A 25,973-nucleotide genomic window follows, 5' to 3' on the forward strand; every position below is an offset into this window, starting at 1 on the left:
TTCGCGCTACCGAGTACCTCCTACACCTGCAGCTTTCTCGACATCCGGTCCTCACCTAAACCTCAAGCACCTCCTCACCAACCTCACGGTTCATTCAGTCTTGCTTTCTTTTATTCTTTTGTAGCGTTTCACATGAACGACGCCGGTGTTTGTTCTAAAGCTTAGAAGAAATTGCTTCGGAGTTTGTTCCAACTCATCGTCACCTTCTACCAGTCTGAGCCATCTTCTTCGACCTAATCACCTGAGGAGCGCTTCCTCGTCTTCTCTTCCCGAATTACAGCCTTCACGCGCTCCGATCCTCTGCACCGCAACTTTACCACTCGCGTTAGCAGCTCCTCGAGGCCTGGACAGGTTGCTCCTCTTACGCAGCCGCCACCGGCATGGCGACGTCGCCCGCAGACGGCGTCTCCATACGGACCATCAGACTGAAAGTTCTGTACACATTTGATTCCGAGCAAAAAGACAACCACCTCGCACGATGGCCCCACCCTTTAGAAGTGCAGACTGCTTTCATTGACGACATAAATCTGATCGGCGTGATCGATCTGCGGATCTGTTTGGAAGCTGTCACAACTGCTAGCCCTGAACTCACCACTCTTGTCGATAATGACTACACCATTTATGCATATGATTACTCAGAACCTGATACACCATTAGTCGGACAAGGGATGCTGTCGAAAGCGCTAGCCGGTCAAGCTCAAGGCACTAGCACCGATGGCGAGACAATGGTCACGGGCAAGATCTCCAAAAATATTATGGGCTTGTTCTCTAAAAATGCTCAAGAGACGTTGGAAGTCAAACTTCGATTTACCCCGGTCAACACGTTTGCACAGGCAAGGTATCGCTCAGGCAGTGTCAGCTCACAAGACGGGATGCGGCCTCACTGGAGCAATGGCTCTTCTCTACTGTCATTGCAGCGATCAGCTTCGCCAATCGATACTTCCGGCCTAGAAACGATGCAGCGGATGCTGAGCGGTGAGACCCTGCAGGGGTCAGGATCAGGCAGCAGACCCGGCACACCGATAGGAACGCAGCACCTCAATCATCCTGCACGGCAGTCTGGCCATCCGTCCCGGCCTAGTTCAAGAGCAGGAATGCGTCAGAGTTCTGAAGGGAGACGTGAATCATTTCAGTCAGGATATTACAGTGGCGATGAAATCGGGGAAGAAGGTCCGGCAAGAAAGAGAGCGAAGACGACCAAAGTTGATTTGCCGACAAAGTCCAATTTCAATATCGAACGACAACCCGAGTCGCTAAGAGTCGTTGCCAGTGCTGCATCAAGCCTCCGACTTCATCGCCCCATCGCCGTTAACCCTGCTGCAGCCGTTCAGGCAAATTCTCAAAACGAACAATCTGTAAGGCCACCCACCCCGATTCCTGCTTCGAAAACAGCCAAACCACGAGGAAGACCAGGCCGACCACGAAAGAACCCTCCTAGCAGTTTGGCACAGGGATCCCAGGTTAGAGAGTCCTCCCCAACAGCAGATGTTGGTCCTCAGCCTGAGCTCCTTGCCGTGCCCATCGCCTCGCCCGAGGACACTCGAGGCCAAAGTGTCGGCAGCACGCCCGCCAATATCCCGTCGTCGCCGCCTGTCATGCCAGAACTTCGGCAACCAGCGATTACCAGTCCTGTACTTCCCCCTGTGATTGATACCTCTGGGCACGACTACGGGTTTATGAGTGGTAACCTCGAAGACCTGTTTGGAGACGACCACTTGTTGCAATTTGACGACTTCATCGTGGACAAACCAGAAGACCTTGATATGGATGAGGCTAGTCAGGAAAAGCAGCCTGCGACCGACCAGTATCCTCCGGTCTTTGAAGAGGGCAATGATGTCGAAGAGGCACAACCCCCACACCCGAGCTACAATATCATGCCCCCACCGCTTCCTGTTGCATCAAAGCCGCTGGCTAGAGCACAATCGTACACCCCGGCACCGGCACCACGAGTCAGCATGTCATCTCCACGACTGGCACCGGCTCCTATTCCAAGAGCTCGCCAACTCATGGAAGAGCAACGTGAGCAACAGCGCAAAATAGCTCCTGCACCCCTGGTACCGAAAAGTGATCCCGCTCCCAGGGTCCTGCAACGAGCGCAAACATGGGCACCTGATAGTGATGTTCCTATGTCAGATGCTCCCGGAGGAGAGGAGGCAAAGGCAAAGGCTGCATCCAAGAAGAAGGTCGGCAAGGAGCAGACCAAGGCAAGATTGGAGAATGCTATCGCAAATGGAGTTATGCCACCATTCTGTGACAATTGCGGCGCAATAGAAACACCCGCGTGGAGAAGAGCTTATGTCAGGGTTTTTGACTGCCCTTGGGATGATGTCGAAACATCCCTCAATCATGGTGAATGCTGCTTCAAGGAGCCAATTGATCACAATCCCGATGGAACAGTGAAAACTTTCCGAGGCTACAAAGTAGACAAGCGACTAGGTGACGAGGCAGACGACTGGGAGGCAATAACTTTGTGCAATCGTACGTCACCTCGAACTGTGTGTGAGGCATTGCTAACGTTCCTCAGCGTGCGGCTTATGGTTTCACAAGCAGAAATGCCCTCGACCTGCTTCAAAATGGCAAAAGAAAGATCCCAAAGAGAAGGGCAAGCGCAAGCGGAATCCTCCAAAACCTTTTGGAAAGACCCATGGGAATTCTAACCCCAGAAGTGATGCCCAGAGCCCTCCTAGCGACGACTCTTCTCCGGGTGACTCGGCGACGGATGCTCCTGATGCAGAAGAGAACGACACTGAGATCTCTCAAAATGGCAATGCTGCTGCTGACGATGGCGAGCCGCAGCTGCCCCCGATCCCACGCTCGTTTCGGGCGAACAGCGCAGGTCCGGGGACCAGAGGTCTACAAGCACGGACTCGTCAACAGACCGGTGGCAGACAGGTGCAATCAAGTCCTACACGTGCTCATGGTTCAGAAGACATTCCTATAGAGATCGATCTAACACCGAAGCCTGTGCGAAGACAGCTCTTCCCTTCGCCAGACAAATCGCAAATACGATTGGATTCTGGTCCGCCCCATACAGCTGCCGATACCTCCTTGCCTGCTTTCGTCAGACGAAGCCCCAGACTCAACAAAACCAGGGATTTCTTTGCAGTATCGACAGCGGCGGTTGAACTGGACGTCAATGGAAAGGAGAACGTGGCCCCTGCTACGGCGGTGGTTGATGATGGTCTTGCAGAGTTGTTCGAGGAAGCTCCCGCGGATATTGAACTTCCACCCACGACTCCGACGCCCAAGAGACGATCTGAGCGTATTCTACTCAAGACGCCCTCTAAGACACCGCAACGTCAATTTGGTGCCCAATTGTCTCCTAATGCTGACCAGTTGCCCCATTTCCGGACACCAAAGCCGAGGCAAGATCAACATCCTGCTCTTACTGCGTTGCTTGGCACAGTGCCGAAAGACGTGCTGCAGATGACACCTTTCTCTCGCTCTATTCATGAAGCATTGACCGGCGACCACGCCCTGGATCTTAATCTGACGGAGGATGACAAAGCTATCTTGCGGGCCGGTGAGAAAAAAGAAACACCTAAAAAGGCCATTTCATTTGACTTTCCCGATTTGCCATCTCTCAAGAACTCTTCTCCAATGTCGGGTGACCAGCTGATGAACTTCGCCTTCTCGGAAATGACAACGGATCAGTTGACTAGTGATCTGATTGATCCCTTCGCCACTACTGCGATGACCAGTTCGCCGCCTACGGGGATTTTCGGGTATCTCGACACCACCGAAATGGACAATGGCGTCAGCTCGATGTGGGAGAGTCTCGTTGATGCGAATGTGGCTTACCATACTGGACAATCTGCATACCCTGACCCTGAAGCATTGACAGTTCCAGAGACTGCTGTCCAAGGGGTGCGCAGAAGCCCAAGAAGACAGAACGCGAAGTGAGATTATGGTACAAGTGCAACCTCACAACGCCAGTTCACATGGTTGCGTTGGTGAAACGGTGGCAACAATCATTCTGCATTTTCTCCACCCCGCTGAGGGTGGAAACTTTGAAACAGGTGCTTATGACGTGTATGATACGCAGGCAGAGTTTCACTGAATAGACTGGTGATGTTGTCGTTGTGGTCTTCTCAGCATACAGAGTGGATGGCCAGAATTGGCTGACTCAATAACTCGCATAATTCATCTTTTTGAACGTTCATGTCCTGATTGAATAGGCTTCGCATCCCCTCAATTCCTTTATTCCCATCGCCTCGCGTTATCGTATGAGTCTCAAGTACGCTGTGGCCAGCGTAGGAGCTTAATACTCAGCATGACCTATGCCCCTGTCATAAGACAAATCAGCCATGCAGCCAACTGAGCACAGCGTCCATTCTTGACAGTCCAATGGTTTAATCCCATATTCATCTCAATATCCGCCATCTAGACCAGCCTCGGAATCGCCGTAGAAGATGTTCTTGTAACGATGAGTTACATCCACCACTGCCTCGAATAATTTCAAGTCTGGAAGTTGTCCGTTCTCATTTCGAGGCCATTCAGTGCTGCTAAGAACTCGTACGCCCAAGCCGTGGCCGCCGTCCGTGTTGGTGACTTTGCCCACGATCTCATACATTGAGCCCACTGAGAGGTGAGAATCTCTACATAGTCTCGGTCAGTCTTCAAGGGCTCGCTAGCTGTAGATAAATGTGAATGCGCCCGGTCCATACCTCGCCAGAAGAATTGTCACAGCATCTGAGCCGCAGGTTAATGTCGCTTGATCGCCGTTGACATGGCTTATAATCCCCAGCATACGCACTGTGTTATGAGAGGTGGCACTGGGGGCAAATGCATGAAGATGAGCAGGGAGGATTCGAGGTGTTGACATGGAATTCATCTTGATGTTGTTGCGTTGTTATGCTGAATCTTCGGTCTCTTCGACGTTTGGCCCCTCCCAAAATCACTTTACGCGGTTTTGACGCGTCTGCACTTCGCCTCCAGAAACGGCACCGTGGCGTTTCGGTCGCGTACAGATGCAGCTCAGTGCCAATCTCCGAGAGGCAAAGGCCGCCGCTTGACGATAACTCCACCAAGGCTGGCCATCTAGCGGCGTCCATCCCGCAGCAAGTACGCACCGTCAGTATTTCAATCATTCCACTCAACTCTTGTCTGGTAACTAAAGCACAAGTTAGATGACTACATTGCGCAGAGGAAAAGCTCTGGATCGAGGAACAACGTCTCAACCCCGGTTCCACTCCCCAAAACGACCAGCAGCTGCTAGCGACGGCAGTCCCTCCGTTAGACCTTCCAAAAGACACAGAATCTCTGTGCCCGATCTGCTTCCGCCCCAGCAAAGCAGCAATTCGAATGACAAGTCTAGAGACGAAGGGATTGAGGGAGAGGGCAAATCGGGACTAGGTAACAAGATGCAGTCTGCCAGCAGTCGAAGTCCGAAAGATGCCTTCGCCAGTATGTACGAATTCAGTTCAACCAGGCTGAAGAAAGAGACCCTCAACAATCAAGAGTCTGTTCCCGAGAATGGCAAACCTAGACCTGCTTTTGCAAACCAAAGAATTCCCTTCAATCCACAAACAGGCCCGAAGAAGCTGGTCGTCAAGAACTTGCGGGCCGCCACTCGCTTGGATACTCGGGCGTACTTTGAAAAGACATGGAGAGAGACTGACAAAGCTCTTGATGCCATATTCAGAAACGAGAAGGACCCATACTCCTTGGAAGAACTATACAAAGGTGCGGAGCATACCTGCCGGCACGGTCACAGTGCGGATCTCTACGAGCACCTGAGTAGGAAATGCGAGATCAATCTCAATGAAAACGTCAGAGATCGCATCCGGCGGGAAGAGGCAAACTCCTCAGATATCGACGTTGTCCGAGCGTTTGTCAATGCCTGGCAAAACTGGCAAAAGCAATTGCAAACAGTTCGGCAGATCTTCTTTTACATGGATCAGACCTATTGCCTTCGTACTCCAGACAAGACGAGTGTCTTGCAAATGGGTTTAATCAAGTTTAGATATTCACTGTTTCTCGATCCGTTCATCAGACAAAAGACCCTCCAAGGTGTCATCGCTTTGATCGATTCTGATAGGAGAGGAAACCTCAATGACAGCGACACTAGGCTCTTGCGTCAGTCGGTCGACGCGTTCCATGAGCTGAGCATCTACACAAGCGACCTTGAACCGATTCTTCGCGAGACCACTGAAGAATATTTCAGGGCGTGGAGAGATACGGAATCCAACGGGGATTCGCTGGGTGATTATGTCAACAACTGCACTGATCTTCTGTCCCGGGAAATGGCGAGATGCGATTTCTTGTCACTAGAGCGCAACACGAGAATCTGGATATCACACCTCTTTGACCAGATCCTCGTCGAAGAGGCGCTGGGGACGCTTACTAAAGAGGACGGCATCTTGGATCTTCTGGAAGACGAGAGATCCGAGGAATTGGAACGGCTTTACTCTTTGCTGCAACGCAAGAGACACGGAGGTTTAATCGCGCCGACTTTTAGCAAATACGTTGAGACGGAAGGATCCTTGATCGTCTTTGACGAGAAGAGGGAATCCGAGATGGTGATTAGGCTGCTTGATTTCAAACGGCGGCTTGATCATTATCAGAAATACTGCTTTCATGGCAATGAGGCACTGGGAAATGCCCTTCACAAAGCCATCGAGACGTTCATCAACAAGACCAAGAAATCACAATCAAACTGGGATACAGACAACGCCAAACCTGGAGAAATGATTGCGAAGCACGTCGATCTTCTGCTCAAAGGTGGCGTGAAAGCCATTCCCCGTCTCCAAGCGCACAAGCACGATCCTTCCAAGCCCGAAGAAGAGCACGATTTTGACGATGCAGCTGCTGACGAAGATGCCGAAATCAACCAGCACCTCTCCGACGCATTAGATCTCTTTCGTTTCGTTCACGGTAAAGCCGTGTTCGAAGCCTTCTACAAGAAAGACTTAGCCCGCCGTTTACTCCTGGGTCGCAGCGCGTCGTTCGATGCCGAACGAAATATGCTCACTCGCTTGAAAAATGAGTGCGGCGCCGCATTCACGCACAATCTAGAATCTATGTTCAAAGACATGGACCTAGCTCGCGAAGAGATGATGTCGTACAATCACCTCCTAGATGACCGTGGGGGCAGGGCTCCTGGTCTGCCGGACCTGCATGTCAATGTGCTCTCCGCAGCAGCCTGGCCGACTTACCCAGACGTGGCAGTGAACATCCCCCCGCATATTGCCAAAGTCTTGTCAGATTTTGAGGCGCACTACAAGGCCAAACATTCTGGTCGCAAACTAACCTGGAAGCATTCCCTGGCACACTGCCAACTACGCGCCAAGTTTCCCAAGGGAAACAAGGAGCTCATGGTGTCAGGATTCCAGGCCGTCGTGCTCCTGCTTTTTAACGACATCCCAGCTGATAAACACCTCACATACAACGAGATCAAAGCCGCCTCCGGCTTGGTTGATGTCGAACTCAAGAGAACACTTCAGTCCCTTGCATGCGCCAAGTATCAGGTCCTCCGCAAACATCCCAGGAGCCGCGACGTTAATGAGACCGATACATTTACATTCTCACAATCCTTCTCTGACCAGAAGCTGCGCATCAAAATCAACCAGATCCAACTCAAGGAGACCAAGGAGGAGAACAAGGAAACACACATCAGAGTAGCGGCGGACAGGCATTACGAGACCCAAGCAGCGATTGTGAGGATCATGAAGAGCCGGAAGAAGATTGGGCATAACGAATTGATTGTTGAGGTTATCAAAGCCACGATGAGCAGGGGCGTGTTGGACCAGGCGGACATTAAGCGGAACATCGAGAAGTGAGTACCTCCTTTCCCCTCCGGCCACTTTAACTACCTCCCTCCTCCTATATCGGGGCTTGTGACTGGTTGTATTAACTTGGGATCCGATTCGAGTGCTAACTGTGCTGCGTGTACAGGTTGATAGAGAAGGACTACATGGAGAGGGAAGAGGGCAACACGTACTCCTACGTGGCGTGAGAAAGGAAGAGACACCACGCCACGCGCTCAATGGCATAATCAGCCCAGAGCCATGTAGAGAAAGGGCGTATCTAAGAGGTACCTAGGTAGATATCGCGGTAGCACAAGGCGAACTAGTCACGACGACAAATTCATGATCGCACCCCAACCGCTTACCGACAAGTTCTGAAGTTCTCAAACTCGCGATCCTCGGGACGAGACCCGACTCGCTCCGCACATAAAGACAAATCAACGCGGGTGGAATTTAAGTATCCATAATAGATGGCTTGGTTCCGTGGTTACTCGCTTTTTGCATAAATGATGGATAGTATGTCACTATGTAGATAACCGTCGGAGCCAAGAGTTTCTACAAAGAAAATGCGGACATGGACGTAGGCAAAACGAGGCAACTTGACACGCGCGCAAGCGGTGCCCCGAAAAAGCATTAAGGTACCCCCCCTTCAGACGATACTGCTCAAAACTTCAACTCGATCATTGGAACGCACAGATGCCCGAAACTCCTACATGTTCCGCGAGGTGAGTGCAGACGATTCCGGCCCTGATTCCTGTTTAACTCGCTTCAATTCGATCCCTCATCACTTTACGCATCTCCCTTGGCATATAAGCGTGTCAACCGACGTATGGTGGTGTGCCATTATCCCTAAACCTTGATCGGTCGCAAAGGTTAGATAAGCTTGGTTGGCGGTGTTGCATCTAGTAGCGCTCGTCTGGACGTCCCGAAGAGCTTCGTCCGTCGCCGTAATGCTACAAGTTTCATTAGCCACACCTTGCACAGTACGAAGGTGGAGAACAGAGCTACCTTCTTCCTCAACGCAGCGAGTCTCTTCTTCTTGGTGTGAGTGTTAATGTAGGTGCCAATGCAGAAAGCCACGACATTGAAAAATGGCACCCAGGTCTGCTCTGGGAGGAATTTCTGGGCGAATGCCAACGCCAGCGGAGAGGTAATCCAACTGACGCGCATGACGGGCCAGAAGCCGGCACGGATGGTGGCGCGGACTTGATGCCAGGTACGGGCACCGGCGATGATGGCCATGGAGGCGAGGTAAACGGTGTTTTGGATTGGCGCAATCTAAGTTAGAAGTCATGAGAAGCCGAGCGATGGAAGTGAAGCAGGCAGAGTTGTGAACGCACCACCAAATTGCTCGTCAAAATCTGAAGAATCTTGGCCTTCAAGCTGGTGCGGCCAGCAAAAACCCATTGGAGCAGTCCGATAAGGACATGGCCCATTGGAGCACTGATAAATGCGCCATAGGCAGCCATCTTTGGGATTCTGGAGGAGAAATAGTGACCGTGCTTGCTCTTGTCGTGGGCCAGCCATGAAGCCAACAACTCTTGCAGTGCAGATAGTGTGCCGGAGGTCAGCATCTTTGTGCGCAGAGGGTTGGATTGAAGCTGTCTTAGGTATGCCTGTTGCGCAAGAATGAGCGGCGCATTCAACGAGAGAAAGTGCGGGATGGATTTCGGACCGCCAGATAACCTGTCTGTTGCTTTCCACCGGTCAAGGCCTCGCCAATCTTGTGGGCGGTGCTCTCATCGCGACCACCGGGCGCGAGAGGCGCCGTCGTCGTTCGGACCTTCTCTTGCTCGAATTTGACGGACATGGCGGCGCCCGCTCAGAAAGCAGGGGGCTCAGAAGGGGAAAGAATGAACGCTGCAGCAGGCTGTGTCAGTAGATTTGGCGGTCGAGGTAAAGCAAGATAGATGGGAGATGAAAGTAGGCACAATCAGCGGCTGACGAGGGTGTTGTTGACAAAAGACGTAACCCTGGATGCCGAGGCCCTGTTACGGGATACGGATTGGTGGTGGGGATTGGGAGACTTGACTTGCGGAGGGTTGGGACGGGAGAGGGAACGCGACACTTACTGGGGTACAGAGTGATATGAAGATGATTGATAAGGGCCGGTGAACAGAATTCTGATCGGGTGGGCAGTTTGAGAAGACGGGGGGGAGCAACGCGTCTCTGGAGTTTTCTCTAGAAATGGGCGGACCGAGGAGGGAGTCGAAAGGGAGCAGAGGGAGACTGCAGGCAGTTGGGGGTCTCGGTGGGCAGCGGAGGCTAAAGGCTGAAGGCTGGAGGCTGGAGGCTGGAGGCAGCTGAGGCAGTTGGTGTCGGTGGTTGTCGGCGGGTGGCAGCAGTGAGAGTTGAGCATTGAGTGACCTGGCAAGCTGGCAAGCTGGCAATCTCGATGCAGGCGCGCCAACCCAATCGAGCCCAGTCAGGCCCGTCCCGCGCTGCCAAGACATAAACACACCCAGTTGACCTGTGAAGCCTGTGCAAGCCTGTGTCAGCTCACTTGAGCCACTGGTAAACACCATCGTCGTCGAGACATGGGTTGCGTATACCGAGTGCAGTGATGGTGTACATTCAAGCGGCAGTGACATCGCCTCAGTATGCTCGGTATAAGAAAGAAGAAACAGACAGGCAGGCACACAAAAGAGCGAGAGTGGTGGGCCATACGCGGCACACGAACCTGCCTGGGCCTGCGTCGATGAACGGTAACTGAGGAGAAGAGGAGAACATGTTGTAAAGAGAAATGTAGGAGATGCGAGAAGACATGGTGAAGAGACCGCAGGCAAGATGAGGTGCTCCTTCCTACTACCACCTCCCACGCTCTCCCTCTCTCCCTCTCTCCCTCTCTCCCTCTCTCGCTCTCCCTCCCCATTGACTTCACCCCCATTCGCTTCTCACTTCTCACTTCACTTCTCGCACTGTCGTCCGGTCTGTTGTTCGAATGTCATGCTTCCCACCGTCCTCAATCGCCCTCCTTCCCATCCCTCCCACCATGCCTCTCCTACGCAGGAACACTCTGGGTCCCGAGAGACGCAATCCGTGCACCCACATGACCATGACCCGTCTGTATGATCCCTACGGCTCCTTCAAATGCTCGCTCTGCCACAAACACCCAAACATCGGATGGCTCTATCGCTGCACCCAAGACACCGGCGGCTTCTTGCCCGAATCCGACTTCACAGACGAGCCTGCTCTCCCAAGAGGCCGAGCATTGGGTCAGGAGGTCACTAGTCATTCCCTCAGCAGTCCAATCATCAAGGCCATTGGAGAAGGCCAGTACACTCCTCAAGAGGTCAAGAAACTGATGGAGCAGAAGGAAAGGGTGAGGGATCTCGTCCTCTCTCAGCTTGAGCCAGATGAGGGCAGACCCGCCACAGCCTCGACTTTCACCACCGCTTCCACCTCCTCATCCACCGACGACCATGGAACATTTTCCACTCTGCCGCAAAGCACCACCTTCTCAACCAACTCCTCGGCCGAGCTCGACGAAGAAATAAAGGCGGCTTACGATTGGAAAGAGTTGCAGAAGGTCTGGATGTCCGAGCCATCACTCCCTCCTCCCGCGCCCCGACCGAAGCCATCTACCCCAGCCGATCCGCTCCCGCAGCAGCCCAGGCTACCATATGTCCAGCTCTGTGGCTTCAAAATCTGCCCTACATGCCGCCCAACCTACCGTGAGCGCGCCTACCAGTCTCTCGAAGAGGTCCTGAACAGTCCATTCGAACTGCCACCAATCTGGGAGTTGCAAAATCGCAGAGTGTCTGATGCACGTATCGTGGCTGGTATCGGACTGCCCAGGCTCTCTCGATCACGGTTTTACGCTCAAACCAACCCTGCAAGCCTGCAATCCACTCAAAGCATTCCTGGAATCATCGGTGACCACCGAGATGCGGAGGACGAATATCAATGTACGAGAGAAGCGTACCTGACGGGAGCCAGCACTGAAACATACCCCCACCATAACAACCCCTCTCCCGCAACTGGAACGCGCAGCGGCTTCCGACAAACCGTCCGCAAAGCTCTGGCCCGAGCCCACTTCGAAGATTCTGCCTCCACAAATTCGAGCACTGACAATTCCGAGTCGGGCGAGTCACAGGTCCAACCATCTCGCTCATCGATCTTCCGGCGCCGCAGATCGGACACGCCCACCTTGTCCTTCGCCGAAGCACACGGTGGCCGAGTCGTGGATACGAGCTCGCTCCAGGATTCCGTCATGTTGATGTTAGCCACGAATACGCCCTTGCCTCACACGCCAACCGTGGCTGGGTATCAACTTGGTCCAGGGATAGGAAACCGTCGACTTTCAGACCCGCTCAGCGATGACGGCCATTGTCTACAGGGCGTGGATGTCATCCGTCAGATTTGAAATGGCGGTGTCTCTGTCGAGCCTATACATTTCAAAGTCATCAGAAGGGAGCCATCCATCCAAGAGTGTTCATAGTTTCAGTCGGGCATCTTTTTCATGATGGTGAGATCGCCAATGATAAAACAAAACATGTACGAGTATGCCTACCATCCATTTCAGAGAGGCAGAGGCATGGAATGGGGATGCAGATGATATCTGCGACGAGTTGCTGTACTGATCGTTCACGTTGCCAAGAGACGGCAAATCGACACCGAGCTCACCCCTGGCTGACCCTGACTCACGCGAGCCGGGGTGAGCAGGCCCCCGTGTCATGGATTACGATGGAGAGAGAAGGATTTCTCCCGTTTTCCATGGTTGCTGTGATTCTTTGCTAGTGTACGAGGTACTTGAAGCATGATTGATTGCGTGGCCGCCCGGCGCTGCCCGGTGCGTCAACTAACGTTGGCTCTGTTTCTTTTTCCGCCTTGCGGCCGAGGTGTGGACGGTAACAGCAAGCAGTAAATGCGATGACTGTGCCTTGCAAAGTCGTCGGCCTGCCTTGCGCCGATTGGATCTTCGTGCTGTCATCGTAAACCGGGATCGATCAGGCTTGGTGGTCGAGAACAGTGAAGGAGAGGCTATATTACACTACCACAGGTGCCTCGTGGGCTGAGCAGCCTTCAGCCTGATCTCAGGCGCGTGACCCAACGATGCCTTTTCTTTCCCACACAGGTTTGTCCAACACAAAATCAGACTGTGCAGTCCTGCTGCCTCGAATTGATCCGTCTCGAATCCAGTCAGCCATAGCAGAGTACAAGGAAGGGGTGCTGATGCTTCAATCAGCTCGACATCAAACGCCCATTTGCCCTTGTGCAGCAATCGGTCATCTCAGCCGTCAGAGTCTGCATAGGAGCTACGAGGATCCAGGATATTCCTTAAAATCAAGAATCGACAAGACTATTGGACCTATCTACCCCCAATCAAGCCAACTTCCACCTTCAGGCTCGCGTTGGCGCAGCAAGAAGTAAGTTGACAAAACAAAATCGAGCCAACAACGTGAGCGACGTGCGCTAGGTGTGCAGTGGATGCTGTGGCCAATGATTCATCGAATCCTCGGTCTCAACGGCATTGAATTCCTCAGAAGAAAAGGTATTGGCATGAATCCAAGCAACCTCGTGGATTGGGCGTGTGGTATTGCCCAGACCTCTCTGTTCCAGGTCTTGAGTTTTCTGATCTTGTGTTTGGCGGGTGGCGGTCAAACATGATAATAGGGGGTCGCCTCCCTCCATGTTTACCTTGTAGATATTGACTCCGACGAGAAGCATCGGCCAAGTTGAGGAGGAGGCTGTTGACTTAAATACCTCCTCGAAAAATCCAGAATATGGCATATGGCCCCATATGGGCCCCACTTCAGAGCGGCTATGCTTAAGAGCCCAGCGAATAGTGGCCCAGGACGATACGAAGACAAGGCTCTGGTATGTAGTTTGCCCTGCACGTCCTTGTCGAGAGGGTTACGACAGGCAGCTGTAGGTAGACAAGGCTAGAGCAGGCGCTCCCGTCCCCTTTCGAGCCTTTCGAGGAGAGCTCGAAGGATACAAGTATCTCCCGATGAGTCGATTGTATTTCGAGTTGTTTGTCTCTCGTCTTGTACTAGATACCATGTCAGATACTAAGTTGACCTCCTCATTTTACCGCCATACGAGAATCGATAAAAAGCAGCGAGTTGCGAGACCTGAACCGCCTATTGAGCTATGTACCGTACCCATCGAGCTATGTACAGTACTTCCGAGCTCATTGGAGCTTGTAGCCCTTCTCTTCGTCTCGCTCGAGTTGGCCGTCTTGCTCTCTCTCGTCAGCGCCAATGTCAGCAATGTTGATACATGATTTCTCTCCTCGGACTGTGACAGCCCATGCACGCATGCACACACAAATGGATGATCCCCTGCGAGCCCCGTTCCCATCGTAACGTCCAGCTAGAACATCCTCACCCTCGCGGTCAGTCGTGAGCACTCGCGCCGTAGTAGACAATACTCACTCGGTTATCCTAAGACATCTGTATTCTCTCCGTCTCCGCATGATGTTTCGCTGATTTCCTCCTCAGTTCTCTTGTTCTTGTTCATCTCTCTTTCGTTTAAGGAAGCTCAACTACACCATTTCACCTCACACCTCACACCTCGTACTTTCAACTGCGCTAAGAGCGACGTCGACCACGGCCTCGACTCTGGCTGTTAGTGTAGCTGGGGCTGCGGCTACGAGTACGGCTGCGATCTCGGGCAGGCACGTACGAATCAACCAGCCTGGCCCTGGCGTTGGCATAGTCGTAGCCGTAGAGACCCGAGCCGTAGCTGTGCCCATGTCCATGGCCGGTGGTCAAGGGAGGGAACTTGGGGGGACGTCCGCCAATGCTTGTGCTGGCTAGGCGGCCGTGGCCCCTGTCCTCGATCCTGTCGCCGGGATAGCGGTGGTGGTCTCTGTCGCGCTCGTGGTCGTACTTACGGTCGCGGGGGTATGCTCGGTGGTCGTAGTATTCTCGATCATCTGCTGGCGACCTTGAGCGGCGACGATGACGGCTTTGGTCTCGCATTTGGTCTTCTCGACGGGGTTGGTCGCGCTTTCGAGATGCTGATTTGGAGCGAGTCCTCTTTCCATGCTGTTGCTCCCGGTCGCGTTCAATCGTGTCCAGATACTCCGAATACTCTGAGGAGGCGCGTTCGTCTGACGGGTTTCTAGTTGCGCTGCCGCCGCTGACCCCGCCGCGATCCCGGTAGCTGTTGGAAACGGCGGCATTGTATGAGCCAATACCCAAGCTGTATCCTGCCTCGTCATTGTCATAACCGCGTTCGTAGTCTCTTGCCGGTGCGCCAGCATACTCGGAACGATGTGGGTCGTGCTCTTGGTACTGGTATGGGTCAGGGTATCTTGCCCGGTATGGCTGGGTGTGTCCACTGGGGAGATCAGAGCTGCCCCATCCGCAAGAGCTTGTCATCTCACCAGTATGGCCGCTTGAGGTATCTGGACGATAAGAACGCTTGTAAGCAGCTGCATCGCCAACTCCACCACCCCCACGGGATCTCAGCTTCCTGAATGGCAGACTTGGTCCACGCGGCGTGCCCTTGACTTGGTCCATTTCTGATTTGTCGAATTTGCGTTTCTTGCCACCAGTCAAGCAAACAGCGGTGTTTTTGGCATGGGTAAATGTCCCTTCGAGCTCCGCGACCATCAGAGGATCAGCATTCCTGTTCTCGAGATATAAGAGGATGTTTTCAGCCGTGTCACGGAGGAATTTGGCTCTCTTGATTGCCATTTCATTGTCGTTCTTATCGAGTACGGCGAGATACTCTGCTCGGGCAGTTTCATATACGGACCACAACACTGCCAATCTGGGTTCCATGTCCTTGCGTAGGTTTGGGTTGACGGGCAATAATCGGGCAGGCGTTTGACCTACAGCTCCAGATCCTCTCCGAACCATATTGGTCTTATCCGAGGACGGTTCTGGAAACAGGTTCATCAGATAAGCAGCCACTGGACGAAGCTGGAGTTCGCATACCTTGCTGCAACGCCTGTGAAACTTCCACGGTCTGCTGGAGCCTTGATGTCACTTCCTGAGCAGAAGCGCCGATATCGACGTTCAGATACTCTTTGCAATAGAAACTGATAGCCGCTGGGTTGTTCAGATTGTTTCCATTCTGTGTGAGAATCAACAACACCTTGTCGAAGACACTGACATGACCATCTTCGAACGCCTGCGAACGTGATTTGATCAGTTCGATTTGGCGCTCGACGAGATCAAAAAATGCGTGATTGTATGAGACAAGGAAGTTGTCAAATGCCGGGCTCAGAGCTTCAACGCCTTGCGCTCTCTGGACCAGGATCGGGACTTCATCATCAGGGCTCCTAGATAGATGGGGAAGGGGAGAAGAAGGGAGAAACAGGGGGCTGTCGTCTCTAGACATTGCCGTAGCGATGGGCTCCTGGCGTGTAAGTATGTGTAGGTATGAGGATCGATGCAAAGAGGAGGGGGCTTTGTGAGATTATCAGCAAGTGATGGATACCGCAGGCATTTTGACGCGTTGAACATTCTCAAACTTTCTCTTCCTTCCTGCCGTACCCGTTGACATGGGCCTGCAGCCTCGCAGCCTCATGCAAGCGGAGCGAGGCTCTGCATTTGAAGCAGAAGACTTGGCGGGAGGTGAAGAAGCTCGCGTGTTTGCTTCCAAGGTTCCTTTGTGCACAAAGATTGTTTGGGCTTCTCCTGGCCATATCAGCTGAGGTCATGCATGAGTCTTCCGTCTCATGATCTCTCGTTCAGCATGCCTCCACCAACGACTGCGGCAACATTGTCGGCGAGGCCCGCTGGGCCCGGTTGACAATGTAATAACCCATCGGTCGTCCAATATCTCTTGCCTACCGTGCTCAAAGAGAGGTTTGATCATGACCTCGGTGGTCTTGGTTGGGATCATGTGGAAAATTAGCCGCACGACAGCTCGCCGACCACAGCTGATGCGTACGAAAAAAGCCATCAATGCAGCCTATGGAGATCAACATGCTCGATGTCATGATGTGTTGATTGTTAAATTGGCAAACCTGCGAGGTGCTGGCACGGCTTAGGGCAAGCGCTCAAATTGTGATGTCGACTGTCGGACGTTCCCTGACACGCTTTGAGATGAAGGTATAGGTGTACGGACAAAGGGTCCATGGAAGTGAGGAAATATGTTCCTTGCTCTTTTCTTTGGGGGGTTCGAAGTTGTTGTTGGATGATTTCTGTGGCAGACCTTGGTGTGAAAGCCAGGTGTAAATTCGTGGAGATTCTACTGACAACATGAAGGGATCTATCCAATATAGCAGCAACTAAGCAGATCTGGATGAAAGAATGGTGGAAGCGGAGATTCAAATGCAGCAAATACGACATTGAAGGGTGTTGAAGATGTCAGCGGGAGGGAGAAGGAAGGAAGGAAAGTTGGGACGCGGGTCGAAGAGTTGTCGACTTGTATAGGCGACGGCAGCGCTCCACCCCAATAATCGCCATACAGGCCGAATGCTCCACAGCGCAAAGATAGACACTGTCGACATCATTGGGAACCCCAAAAAGGAATGTCGTGCACAATGAGTATAGGCGAACGTCGACAAGGTGCAGAGTACCCAGTACGGAGTCCGAGGTACATATTGTCGACCTGCAAGGGGCGAAGTCACCCCATGCTTTTGTTGCGCCACGTACACTCAACTCCGCATTGTCACAAAACAAACAAGACTGCAAGGCACAAGTTCAAACAGAGGAGCCATCTCATTAAGGGGGAATCTATCTACGCATGGCAAAGATGCAACCTATCTCCGGTTTTCCAGCAGGGGAACCCGGGTACACGAAGTACAAGCAAGTATCTTAGAGAGATACTGCGTAGTGCATAGGTCCATGTAGAAAAGGGGGGGCATATCGCCTGTCTATCATACACTCAAACAACAAGAGAAGCTCATAATCACCGAGCCACCTTGGGCACAATTGGGAGCCATCTGCTCGGGAGAAAGGACGCCATTCGCCTGCCACCGCCACTGCAATCCAGTCCAGCTCCATGGTCCGGAGGCCCCATTGCAGAGCACTCAGCTAACATGTTGCAGTATCAGAACTTTTGGTAGAAAGGCATCTTGCCCAAGTCGAGTACAGTGATCGTGCAATTTGGGTTGAAAAAGTTGTGTTAAGACAGTAAGAGTAGTCCGGGCCAGGTCGTCTAAGCCGTCGCTTCGCCGCCTTCAGCCTTGGACCCATCCTCCTCTTTCGTGCCGTTGGGACCATCACCGGTAGTTTGACGGCCTTTGACGTACTCGTCGTAGACAGTAAGGGCTTCCTCCACCTTGGCACGAAGAGCACTGTCATCGTCAATCCTGCAAGAAATGTTAGCCATCAACGAAAATATCCTGCTGTAGCAATAATAACTTACAATGCCAACAACTCGGAGTTGTCCATTTCCAAAAGCATCCCAGTAATCTTGCCAGCAAGCTCCGGTTGAATCTGTTGGATCTTTGGGTAAATCGCTTCACCAAGCATTTGTTTCTGTTGGTTGGGGGGCAGAGAAGCAAGGTTGCTTAGACCACTGGCAGGTACCTCTTCTCGGCCGGGCATCATCTGTCCACGACCCTGTGGAGGCAACCGAGCGCCTGCTTGGGCGCCTGCCATGTTCTGCATGCCACCTCGACCGCCCTGCGGGAAACCACCACCACGCACGCCAGCCATGCTCTGCATGTTCGGAGGCATACCCTGCATGCCTTGCATCTGACCACGACCACCGGCGCCACGGCCCATCTGAGCTTGCATCTGGGCCAAGGCTTGAGGGTTATTGTACATACCATTGACCAGAGCAGGATTCTGGATAAATGGCATCTGTCCAGGCAGACCGAAATTCGGAGGAAGCTGTTGGCCTTGAGGCATGCCACGGCCTTGTTGTGGGAAACCGCCAGGGAATTGTCCACGGCCGCCTTGCATACCGGGAATGACCATACCAGGTTGACCAGGGAAGGGCATACCTCCACGCTGCGCCCCGGGGGGGAGGAATTGCTGTCCAGCCGGCCCGTAGAAAACAGTGGGTTGGATGTAGCCTTGCGGCATACCAGCAGCCGCAGCCTGTTGCTGCTGACGAAGGGTGTTCCGTGCTTGGATACTAGCCTCGAGCTGACTTTTGCGAACATCCTTGCGTTGAGCGAGCGCAACATACAACGGTTTACCGTTGACCATCTTCTGGTTCATCTCAGAGACTGCCTTGGACGCCTCATCCGGGTTGCTGAAGCAGACGAAGCCGAAGCCCTTGCTCTTGCCAAACATCTTCTGACCAGGCTTGCCCTCTTTCTTGGCTTCTTTAGACTCGTCACTGGTCTCTTCCTTGCCTTCACTCTCAGTCTTCTGCTCATCATCACCCTTCTCAGCATCTTCCTTCTTGTTCTCCTTGTCCTTGTCGGCAGCAGGGGATGCGGTACGCTCAGCTGTGTCGCGCATGACCTTGGCGGAGGTGATGGTTCCATAGCCGCTGAACAGATCACGAAGCTTGTCGTCGTCCACATCATCAGCCAAATTCTTGACATACAAGTTGACGCCTTGATACTTGGAAGCCTTCTCCATGCGTGCAGCTTCATACTGCTTGCGGAGCTCCTCCTCACGTTCATGTTTCTTCTGAGCGCGTCCAACATACAAGTTCTTGCCGTGAAATTCCTTGTCGTTGAGCTCGTCAACAGCTTTGGCGGCGGATTCGTGGCTGCCAAAGTTGACAAATCCGAAGCCACGGCTCTTGCCATTCTCGTCGCGAGTGATGGTGGCCGAGACAACGGTGCCGTAGGGCTCGAACAGCTTGGTGAATTCTTCGTCAGTGACCGACTCATCGATGTTCTTGATGTAGACATTGGTGAAGTTGGCCTTCATTTCCTCGAACTTGCTCTGGCGATCTCTCTTTGCGATGTGGTGGCCAACGAAGACTTTCTTGTCGTTCAACAGCATGCCGTTGACAGATTTGATCGCCTGATTGGCAGCCTCGGCGGTCTCGTAGTGGACGAAGCCGTATCCCTTTGAGTTTCCAAGCTCATCTTGGGCGACCTTGCAGCTGAGAATGTTGCCAAATTGGGAGAAAGTATCATGGAGCGCTTTGTTGTCGATCGCGGCATCCAAGTTCTTGATGAAGACATTACCTTGTCCAGTCTTACGGAGGGCGGGATCGCGCTGAGACCACATGATACGACACGGGCGGCCCTTGATGCTAGTGTAGTTCAAATCTTCCAAAGCTCTCTCACCGTCAGCAGTATTGTTGTAATTGACGTAGGCATACCCAAGGGAGCGGCGGGTGACGGCGTCACGGCAGACACGGATGGAAGCAACTTGGCCAATAGAGGAAAACAACTCGAAAAGCATGGCTTCGGTGACAGAGGGATCGAGCTCGCCGACATAGAGCGAGGCGGAGTGCTGCGCGGTGTTGGGAGTCGCAGAATAGGGTGTAGGGACATCATCGCCCGAGGCACCAGATGGCGCAACATTGGTATCGATGGCAGGTGCGCCGTTCTGGGTAGGAGCGTCGGGAGTGCCGTTCTGGCCAGCGGCCGGAGCAGCATTGGAGACGTCTGCAGCAGACATTTTCGCTGTGAGACACAGTCAGAATATATTGGGATGAAGGCCGCGGAGGTAGGAAAGTTGCAGGACCGACGCCCGTCGGCCGGCGACAACGGGGCAAAGAGAGCGCTCACTTTTTTGTTTGACCTTTCCGGGCTTGGTTGCAGAGGTAACGAGAACGAGGGATTGACAGTTTGTCCTGAGCAATGGAGGTGATGACTTGGTGATGCCTTGGTGATGCCTTGGTAAGGGATATGTTGTTAAAGTCGAGCACTGCCATGTCCGTCAGATGTTGTTCGCCTTTACCTCTGGGTCTCGCACCGAGTACCGTGCAGAGGGAAAAAGGGTTGCGCAGGCAAAAGGGCCACGAGATGACTTACCGCACGACTCTGGGTTTTTTGAGGGGGATTTTCACTTTTTTTTGGTGACTTCACGAGTATTTTATGGGGGAAAGGGGGAGAATAGCAATCGACTGCAAGGATAGCAGACGACGCAGAGAGGAAAGCTGATGGTGGAAGGTTTGTAGGGGAAAAGTTGGTGGTGGTGGTCGAGGGAAGCGGTCGAAAATCAGACCAAAAAGTCAGGCAATCAAAAAGTTGAGCGGCAGGCACGCTATTCCCGTTGCGGTAAGCGCCGCCGCCGCCGAACGAATTCTTCACTTGTGCCTTGCGGCCTGCAAGTCGCCCGTTCTTTGTCAACAGGTGGCCATGTTCTGTCAGCCTTGTTGCCGCTACATTACCTACAAGTAGGTCCTTGACATGCACTGGAAGCTTCTATGGCCACGCGCTATCCCAACCGACACTGCAATCAAGTTTTGATTCTACTGGGTCTCTTTCGCTTGTCACATCCTCTGCGGAGGCAGTTGGGGCAACATGCATCTGGACCACGCTACTCCTTACAGTCCTCAACATTCTGTACCTGACACGGCGACACCAGAGCATGGGGACCGCACGCCTCGTGCTGCGGCTCCTGTGTGTTTGCCATACCTGCACTCCAGATGCAGTACCACCCCTCGATCCCTCCAAGGGACTGGCTCATTCCATAAGCACTTCGACGGTTCACCAGGGATGCCTCTTCAGACGTTGTTAGCTCAATAAGAATTCACAGATTGGCGTGTTTCAGCTTTACCCTTCCATCCCAGCACCAGAATGTCCCACTGTCATCTTTGCCTTTCTCTCCAATGACCTTCAACATCTTCGTTACACTTTCCTCAGGGGTAATGATTCCTTCTACTTCCCAGTCGAGGTCGATGTTTGCCATGTCACTGGCAACCATGTCAGCATCACTTGGTCGGCGGAAATGGTGTGGTGATTGAGACTCACGTCTGAACTTCACCAGGATGCATGGCCAACACGCAGACATCCTCGTACTTGCCCTTTTTCCTTTTCAGCTCGGCGGCCATATGTCTGAGCATCTGATTCAGCGCAGCCTTGCTGGCCGCGTAGGCGCCAAATCCGTCTTCGTGCTCTCTAAACAGTGCTGTGGACCCGGAATCGGAGGAAATAAATATCACCTTGGACGGAGGTGCTGTGCTGCTCAGGTTTACCAATTTCTGTGCAATGATGATAGGCCCAATGGTGTTCGTATGTAGGTGCTGCGCGAAGTCGGCAAAGGATCTGCGCGCAGCTGGCTATCAGTACCTCATCTTTCGGAAGTAGGTCTTTGGGAGATTCTGGATCGTACATCTCGGTAGCTCTCTGATACTATCATTAGCTCTTCTGGACGCGCGTAAATGCGCATGTACTCGTACGTTAGGATATTTCAAGATGCCGGCATTCAAGACAATATTATCGAGCCGCATCCCCTTCGCAACCAGCCTCCCCATCGCGCTTACAAATGCCTATCCATTGCGTCAGTATCGGTGAACGATAGCGCCTCAAACGTGTGCCCTACTGAGGTGGCCACGACTTACATCAATGCTCGATTCATCAGTGACGTCGCACTGTTCAATGAGACAGGCCGCGGGTCTCGTTTGTTTAGCAGACAACTGCCAGATGTGGTTGGCGGTCTCTGGACTGCGTACGGCCGCGATGACCTGATTCCCCTGATCGAGCAGTTGACGGACGAGCTCGAGACCTATGCCCCGGGAAGCTCCGATCACAACCCATGTGGATGGAGCCATGTCTAGATACACGTGAAAAACCGGTTGGATATGGCAGGTGAGTTCAATGGAAAGGCGCTGGCTGCGATAATCTCTCTAAGTCTCACTGGCTCATGGGCAGCTGCAATCGCACGAAGTATCAAATCCAAGGAACGGGTGCGCAGGAAGAGAAATGAGAACTGCGGGGTCTGGATGATTTCGAAGAGGTGCACATGCCGACAGCGGAGACAACAGACGTCAAAAGAAACAGGACGGAAAAGTCTCGAGAACTGAGGCTCTGAGACGTAGGAAAATAGTGGCGGCCCCGTTGATGGCTGGCATCCAGGAAGAAACCGCCCAACGGAAATCACATGGACAGATGTGAATGGAAATTAATTCCCTGCAATGGCTTGCTAGAGAAGGAGAGCATCTGTTCCTCTTTTTTTTTATTTTTTTGGGACACCAGAGGCCCTTGGCCGGGGGAAACCGTTCAGTCTATGGTTTGGAAGCATCAAGAATTGTGGAAAACGCCGCCCAGGGTTGAGGAGTGGGAGATCAAGCCACCGGTTAAAGATGACGGTCATCCCCCTGAATCAACGCCATCAGCGCGTAGAGTTGCTCTCGCACCGTGTCCAAGTGGGAAAAAGGAAAAGCGAAAAGCCGCGGCGTTGATCGACAGATGCAGGGCTCGTCTAGTGGACCACCAAGACCGTTATCACCATTGCACATTTACTCCTATTGGGGGCCAAGTGGGGGGGGGGGGGGGGCAGGGAGGCATCATTGACAGATCGGTGAAGAAGCCTGGCCCCCGCCCCTCCTTCTCCTCACAAACGAAAAATAGTTCCCGACGAGCCGACTTCAGCGCTCTCTGACACAGCGAGACAGGTACGTACGAGGTCAGCACCCCCAAAGCTGATATTCATGCGAGTCTATCTCAACCGACCTGTAGACAAGAGGATTGGCGAGCCTTGTCTCAGACGTCCCTCTGCATTCATATTTTATTGTCTTTCCCGCGTTGTTCTATCTAACCCGCATCAAATTCATGTATTGAATCATCATACACAGGCCCCCCGGTGCTGGCTCGGATGGTACACCTGTCAACCCTCCCTTAGACAGGACTGATACGTCCTCCTTGTCCGATCCGGCAGGCTCGCATCGTGTGTCTCCTAGTACTTTGATTCAACTCGGCTTTCTAGATAAGTTGCTGGAAAGCACGGTTGATGGGTGATCGAGGCTTCATGCCCTTGTAAAACTCGACGGTAGCAACAGCACGCTTAGCGATGCCCTCGGGAGTGAACTCAAATTTCTAAAATGTTGTCAGTCACTGTGACCGGGTAGCCAAAAAAAAAAAAAAAGAAAAGAAAAACTTGCAACGAACCTTGTAAACCTCCTTGTAAGGGCCAGAAGCACCGAATCGGTTGAGACCAAATTGCTCATGTGAGTATTTCTCCCATCCGAGGGTGGACATGACTTCGACAGACAAAGTTGGAATACCACCGGGAATGACCTTCAGCTGATAATCCTTGGGCTGAGCGTCAAAGACTTCCGTGCATGGCATCGAAACAACGCGCGCAGTGATCCCGTGCTGATCCTTCAGCACTTTGATTGTATCGATACAAATTCCGACCTCAGATCCCGTGGACACTATGGTGATATCGGCGTTCTGGGCCTCTATGGCAACGTAACCGCCCTTGATGGCGTTCTCTATAGTCGAGTTCTCCAACTGGGGCAAGTTCTGTCGGGTCAAAGCCAGGATGGAGGGGGTAGATGTCGAAGTCAGCGCCATGTAGTATGCGGCCGACGTCTCGTTGCCATCAGCAGGCCTCCACACCATCATGTTTGGAAGAGCTCGGAAGTGGACCAAGGTCTCAATTGGTTGATGTGTAGGGCCGTCTTCACCAAGGCCGATGGAGTCGTGAGTAGCAACGTAGATAACTCGCTGGTGCGAGAGAGACGACAGACGGACGGCTCCGGCAGCATATGACACGAAATTCAAGAACGTACCACCAGCCGGGATCAGAGTGCCATAAGCAGAAATACCATTCATAATAGCAGCCATTCCATGCTCGCGGACACCATATCGCAGGTAGCGACCAGTCCAGTCACCGATCCCGAGGCTCGGAGGCTGGAAGTCAACGGCGTTCTTCCATCGGGTGTTGTTGCTTCCAGTCAAATCTGCAGAGCCCGACAATAACTCGGGGACGGCTTCGTGAATGCATTCTAGGACCTTCTCAGAAGTCTTGCGGGTGGCAACCGCAGCATCTGTTGGCTTCCACACCGGCAAGCTCTTTTCCCAGCCCTCGGGCAGCTTGCGGGAGAGACGGCGGGTAAAGTCCTTGGCCAGCTCCGGGAACTCGTTTCCATACTTCTTGAACAGATCGTTCCAAGCCTGCTCGGCAGCGGCTCCCTCGGCGGCGTGCTTGTGGTACAAATCGTATACTTCTTGGGGAACCACGAAAGATTCTTCAGGATTGAAGCCAAACTTTTGTTTGACTTGTGCGGCGTCATCAGCCTTGAGGGGGTTGCCGTGCACGCCACCTGTGCCCTGCAGCTTGGAGCCAAAGCCGATAGTGGTAGTCAACTTGATCATGGATGGCTTGTCTTTGACCTCTTTGGCCTTCTGGATCGCAGCTTCGATACCATCAAGGTCGTGATCGCCATCCTTGACATGCTGAACATGCCAGCCATAGGCTTCAAATCGCTTGGCAACGTCCTCGGTGAAAGCGACCTTGGTGTCACCGTCTACGATTGTTAGTGACTGTAGGTTCGTAGTCGGTTAAGAGTTTGTCTTACCGATGGAAATATGGTTGTCGTCATAAATGCAAATCAGATTGCCTAGCTGCAAATGTCCTGCAGTGGAAGCAGCTTCGCTTGCAACACCTTCCATAGCGCAGCCATCACCGAAAAAGCAGTAAGTATAGTTGTTGATGAGGTCATACCCAGGCTTGTTGAAGACAGCGGCTGTGTGGGCTTGAGCAATGGCCAAACCAACAGCATTGCTGAAACCCTGGCCCAGAGGGCCGGTTGTCACCTCAATTCCAGGAGTATCACGGGCTTCAGGGTGGCCAGGAGTGATGCTGTCAACTTGCTACTCCGTGTTAGCTTTAGTCAACAGCAGGCCCGGCAGGGGAGCGAGGAGGGGAGAACAGACTCGGAAGTGTTTCAGGTCGTCCATGGAGACGGCATAACCGAAGAGGTGGAGTAGGGCATATTGCAGCATGCAGCCATGTCCGTTTCTGAGCCAAGTCAGTAAGAGAACCATCATCTCATGATTTCCGGTTAGAAGAGGCTTTCAACATCAGGCGGAAGATCCATTGGCGACCTCAAGCGACCACTCTGTGACCTGCTCTTAACCATGTATGCGATTTCTCCTCTCTTGATGTCAATGAACTGAATGTGGTGATACTCACGATAGGACAAATCGGTCGCGGTTGATGTAATTGGGATTTTTGGGATTGAAGGTCATGAATTTGTTGAAAAGAACGTGGGCCACAGGGGCCATACCTAGGAGAAAAATCGTTAGAGTCGGTCCATCTATCAGTCAATTGGGCTGACCTACCCATGGGAGCGCCAGGGTGACCGCTGTTCGCCTTGAGAGTGGCATCGACCTGGATGAAGAGCAGTCAGGAGATTTGGACATGGCGGTGGAGGGGCAAACAGCCGTACCGCAAGCAGTCGGATTGTGTTAATAGCCTTCCAATCGAGATCAGAGTAACCCATTGT

At 52.8% G+C, this 25,973-nt stretch overlaps 9 protein-coding genes across 9 annotated transcripts; 3 read left to right on the forward strand and 6 right to left on the reverse strand.

The window, feature by feature from the left end:
* Positions 1-380: 380 nt before the first annotated feature.
* A1O5_01231 (uncharacterized protein) lies at positions 381-3,903 on the forward strand (the record flags this gene model as incomplete). Its single annotated transcript, XM_007741850.1, has 2 exons — positions 381-2,478; positions 2,525-3,903. 2 exons carry the CDS (start codon positions 381-383, stop codon positions 3,901-3,903), a joined length of 3,477 nt encoding a protein of 1,158 aa, XP_007740040.1.
* Positions 3,904-4,369: 466 nt separating this feature from the next.
* A1O5_01232 (uncharacterized protein) lies at positions 4,370-4,834 on the reverse strand (the record flags this gene model as incomplete). Its single annotated transcript, XM_007741851.1, has 2 exons — positions 4,370-4,598; positions 4,668-4,834. 2 exons carry the CDS (start codon positions 4,832-4,834, stop codon positions 4,370-4,372), a joined length of 396 nt encoding a protein of 131 aa, XP_007740041.1.
* Positions 4,835-5,363: 529 nt separating this feature from the next.
* A1O5_01233 (uncharacterized protein) lies at positions 5,364-7,957 on the forward strand (the record flags this gene model as incomplete). Its single annotated transcript, XM_007741852.1, has 2 exons — positions 5,364-7,777; positions 7,897-7,957. The coding sequence occupies 2 exons, from the start codon at positions 5,364-5,366 to the stop codon at positions 7,955-7,957; spliced, it is 2,475 nt and encodes an 824-aa protein (XP_007740042.1).
* Positions 7,958-8,650: 693 nt separating this feature from the next.
* On the reverse strand, positions 8,651-9,558 carry A1O5_01234 (uncharacterized protein; the record flags this gene model as incomplete). Its single annotated transcript, XM_007741853.1, has 4 exons — positions 8,651-8,701; positions 8,757-9,026; positions 9,089-9,364; positions 9,424-9,558. 4 exons carry the CDS (start codon positions 9,556-9,558, stop codon positions 8,651-8,653), a joined length of 732 nt encoding a protein of 243 aa, XP_007740043.1.
* A 1,182-nt stretch (positions 9,559-10,740) lies between these two features.
* Positions 10,741-12,114, forward strand: A1O5_01235 (uncharacterized protein; the record flags this gene model as incomplete). Its single annotated transcript, XM_007741854.1, has 1 exon — positions 10,741-12,114. One exon carries the CDS (start codon positions 10,741-10,743, stop codon positions 12,112-12,114), a length of 1,374 nt encoding a protein of 457 aa, XP_007740044.1.
* Positions 12,115-14,284: 2,170 nt separating this feature from the next.
* Positions 14,285-16,046, reverse strand: A1O5_01236 (uncharacterized protein; the record flags this gene model as incomplete). Its single annotated transcript, XM_007741855.1, has 2 exons — positions 14,285-15,585; positions 15,641-16,046. 2 exons carry the CDS (start codon positions 16,044-16,046, stop codon positions 14,285-14,287), a joined length of 1,707 nt encoding a protein of 568 aa, XP_007740045.1.
* Positions 16,047-17,813: 1,767 nt separating this feature from the next.
* A1O5_01237 (uncharacterized protein) lies at positions 17,814-20,194 on the reverse strand (the record flags this gene model as incomplete). The annotated part of the gene is made up of 2 exons (XM_007741856.1): positions 17,814-17,967; positions 18,024-20,194. The coding sequence occupies 2 exons, from the start codon at positions 20,192-20,194 to the stop codon at positions 17,814-17,816; spliced, it is 2,325 nt and encodes a 774-aa protein (XP_007740046.1).
* Positions 20,195-21,271: 1,077 nt separating this feature from the next.
* A1O5_01238 (uncharacterized protein) lies at positions 21,272-22,292 on the reverse strand (the record flags this gene model as incomplete). The annotated part of the gene is made up of 4 exons (XM_007741857.1): positions 21,272-21,434; positions 21,493-21,800; positions 21,921-22,010; positions 22,083-22,292. 4 exons carry the CDS (start codon positions 22,290-22,292, stop codon positions 21,272-21,274), a joined length of 771 nt encoding a protein of 256 aa, XP_007740047.1.
* A 1,150-nt stretch (positions 22,293-23,442) lies between these two features.
* Positions 23,443-25,970, reverse strand: A1O5_01239 (transketolase; the record flags this gene model as incomplete). Its single annotated transcript, XM_007741858.1, has 7 exons — positions 23,443-23,556; positions 23,629-24,992; positions 25,044-25,338; positions 25,402-25,486; positions 25,661-25,754; positions 25,810-25,858; positions 25,917-25,970. 7 exons carry the CDS (start codon positions 25,968-25,970, stop codon positions 23,443-23,445), a joined length of 2,055 nt encoding a protein of 684 aa, XP_007740048.1.
* Positions 25,971-25,973: the final 3 nt, after the last annotated feature.

This window comes from Cladophialophora psammophila (genome assembly GCF_000585535.1).
Source record: "Cladophialophora psammophila CBS 110553 chromosome Unknown aczJe-supercont1.1, whole genome shotgun sequence".
NCBI classification, from domain to species: domain Eukaryota; kingdom Fungi; phylum Ascomycota; class Eurotiomycetes; order Chaetothyriales; family Herpotrichiellaceae; genus Cladophialophora; species Cladophialophora psammophila.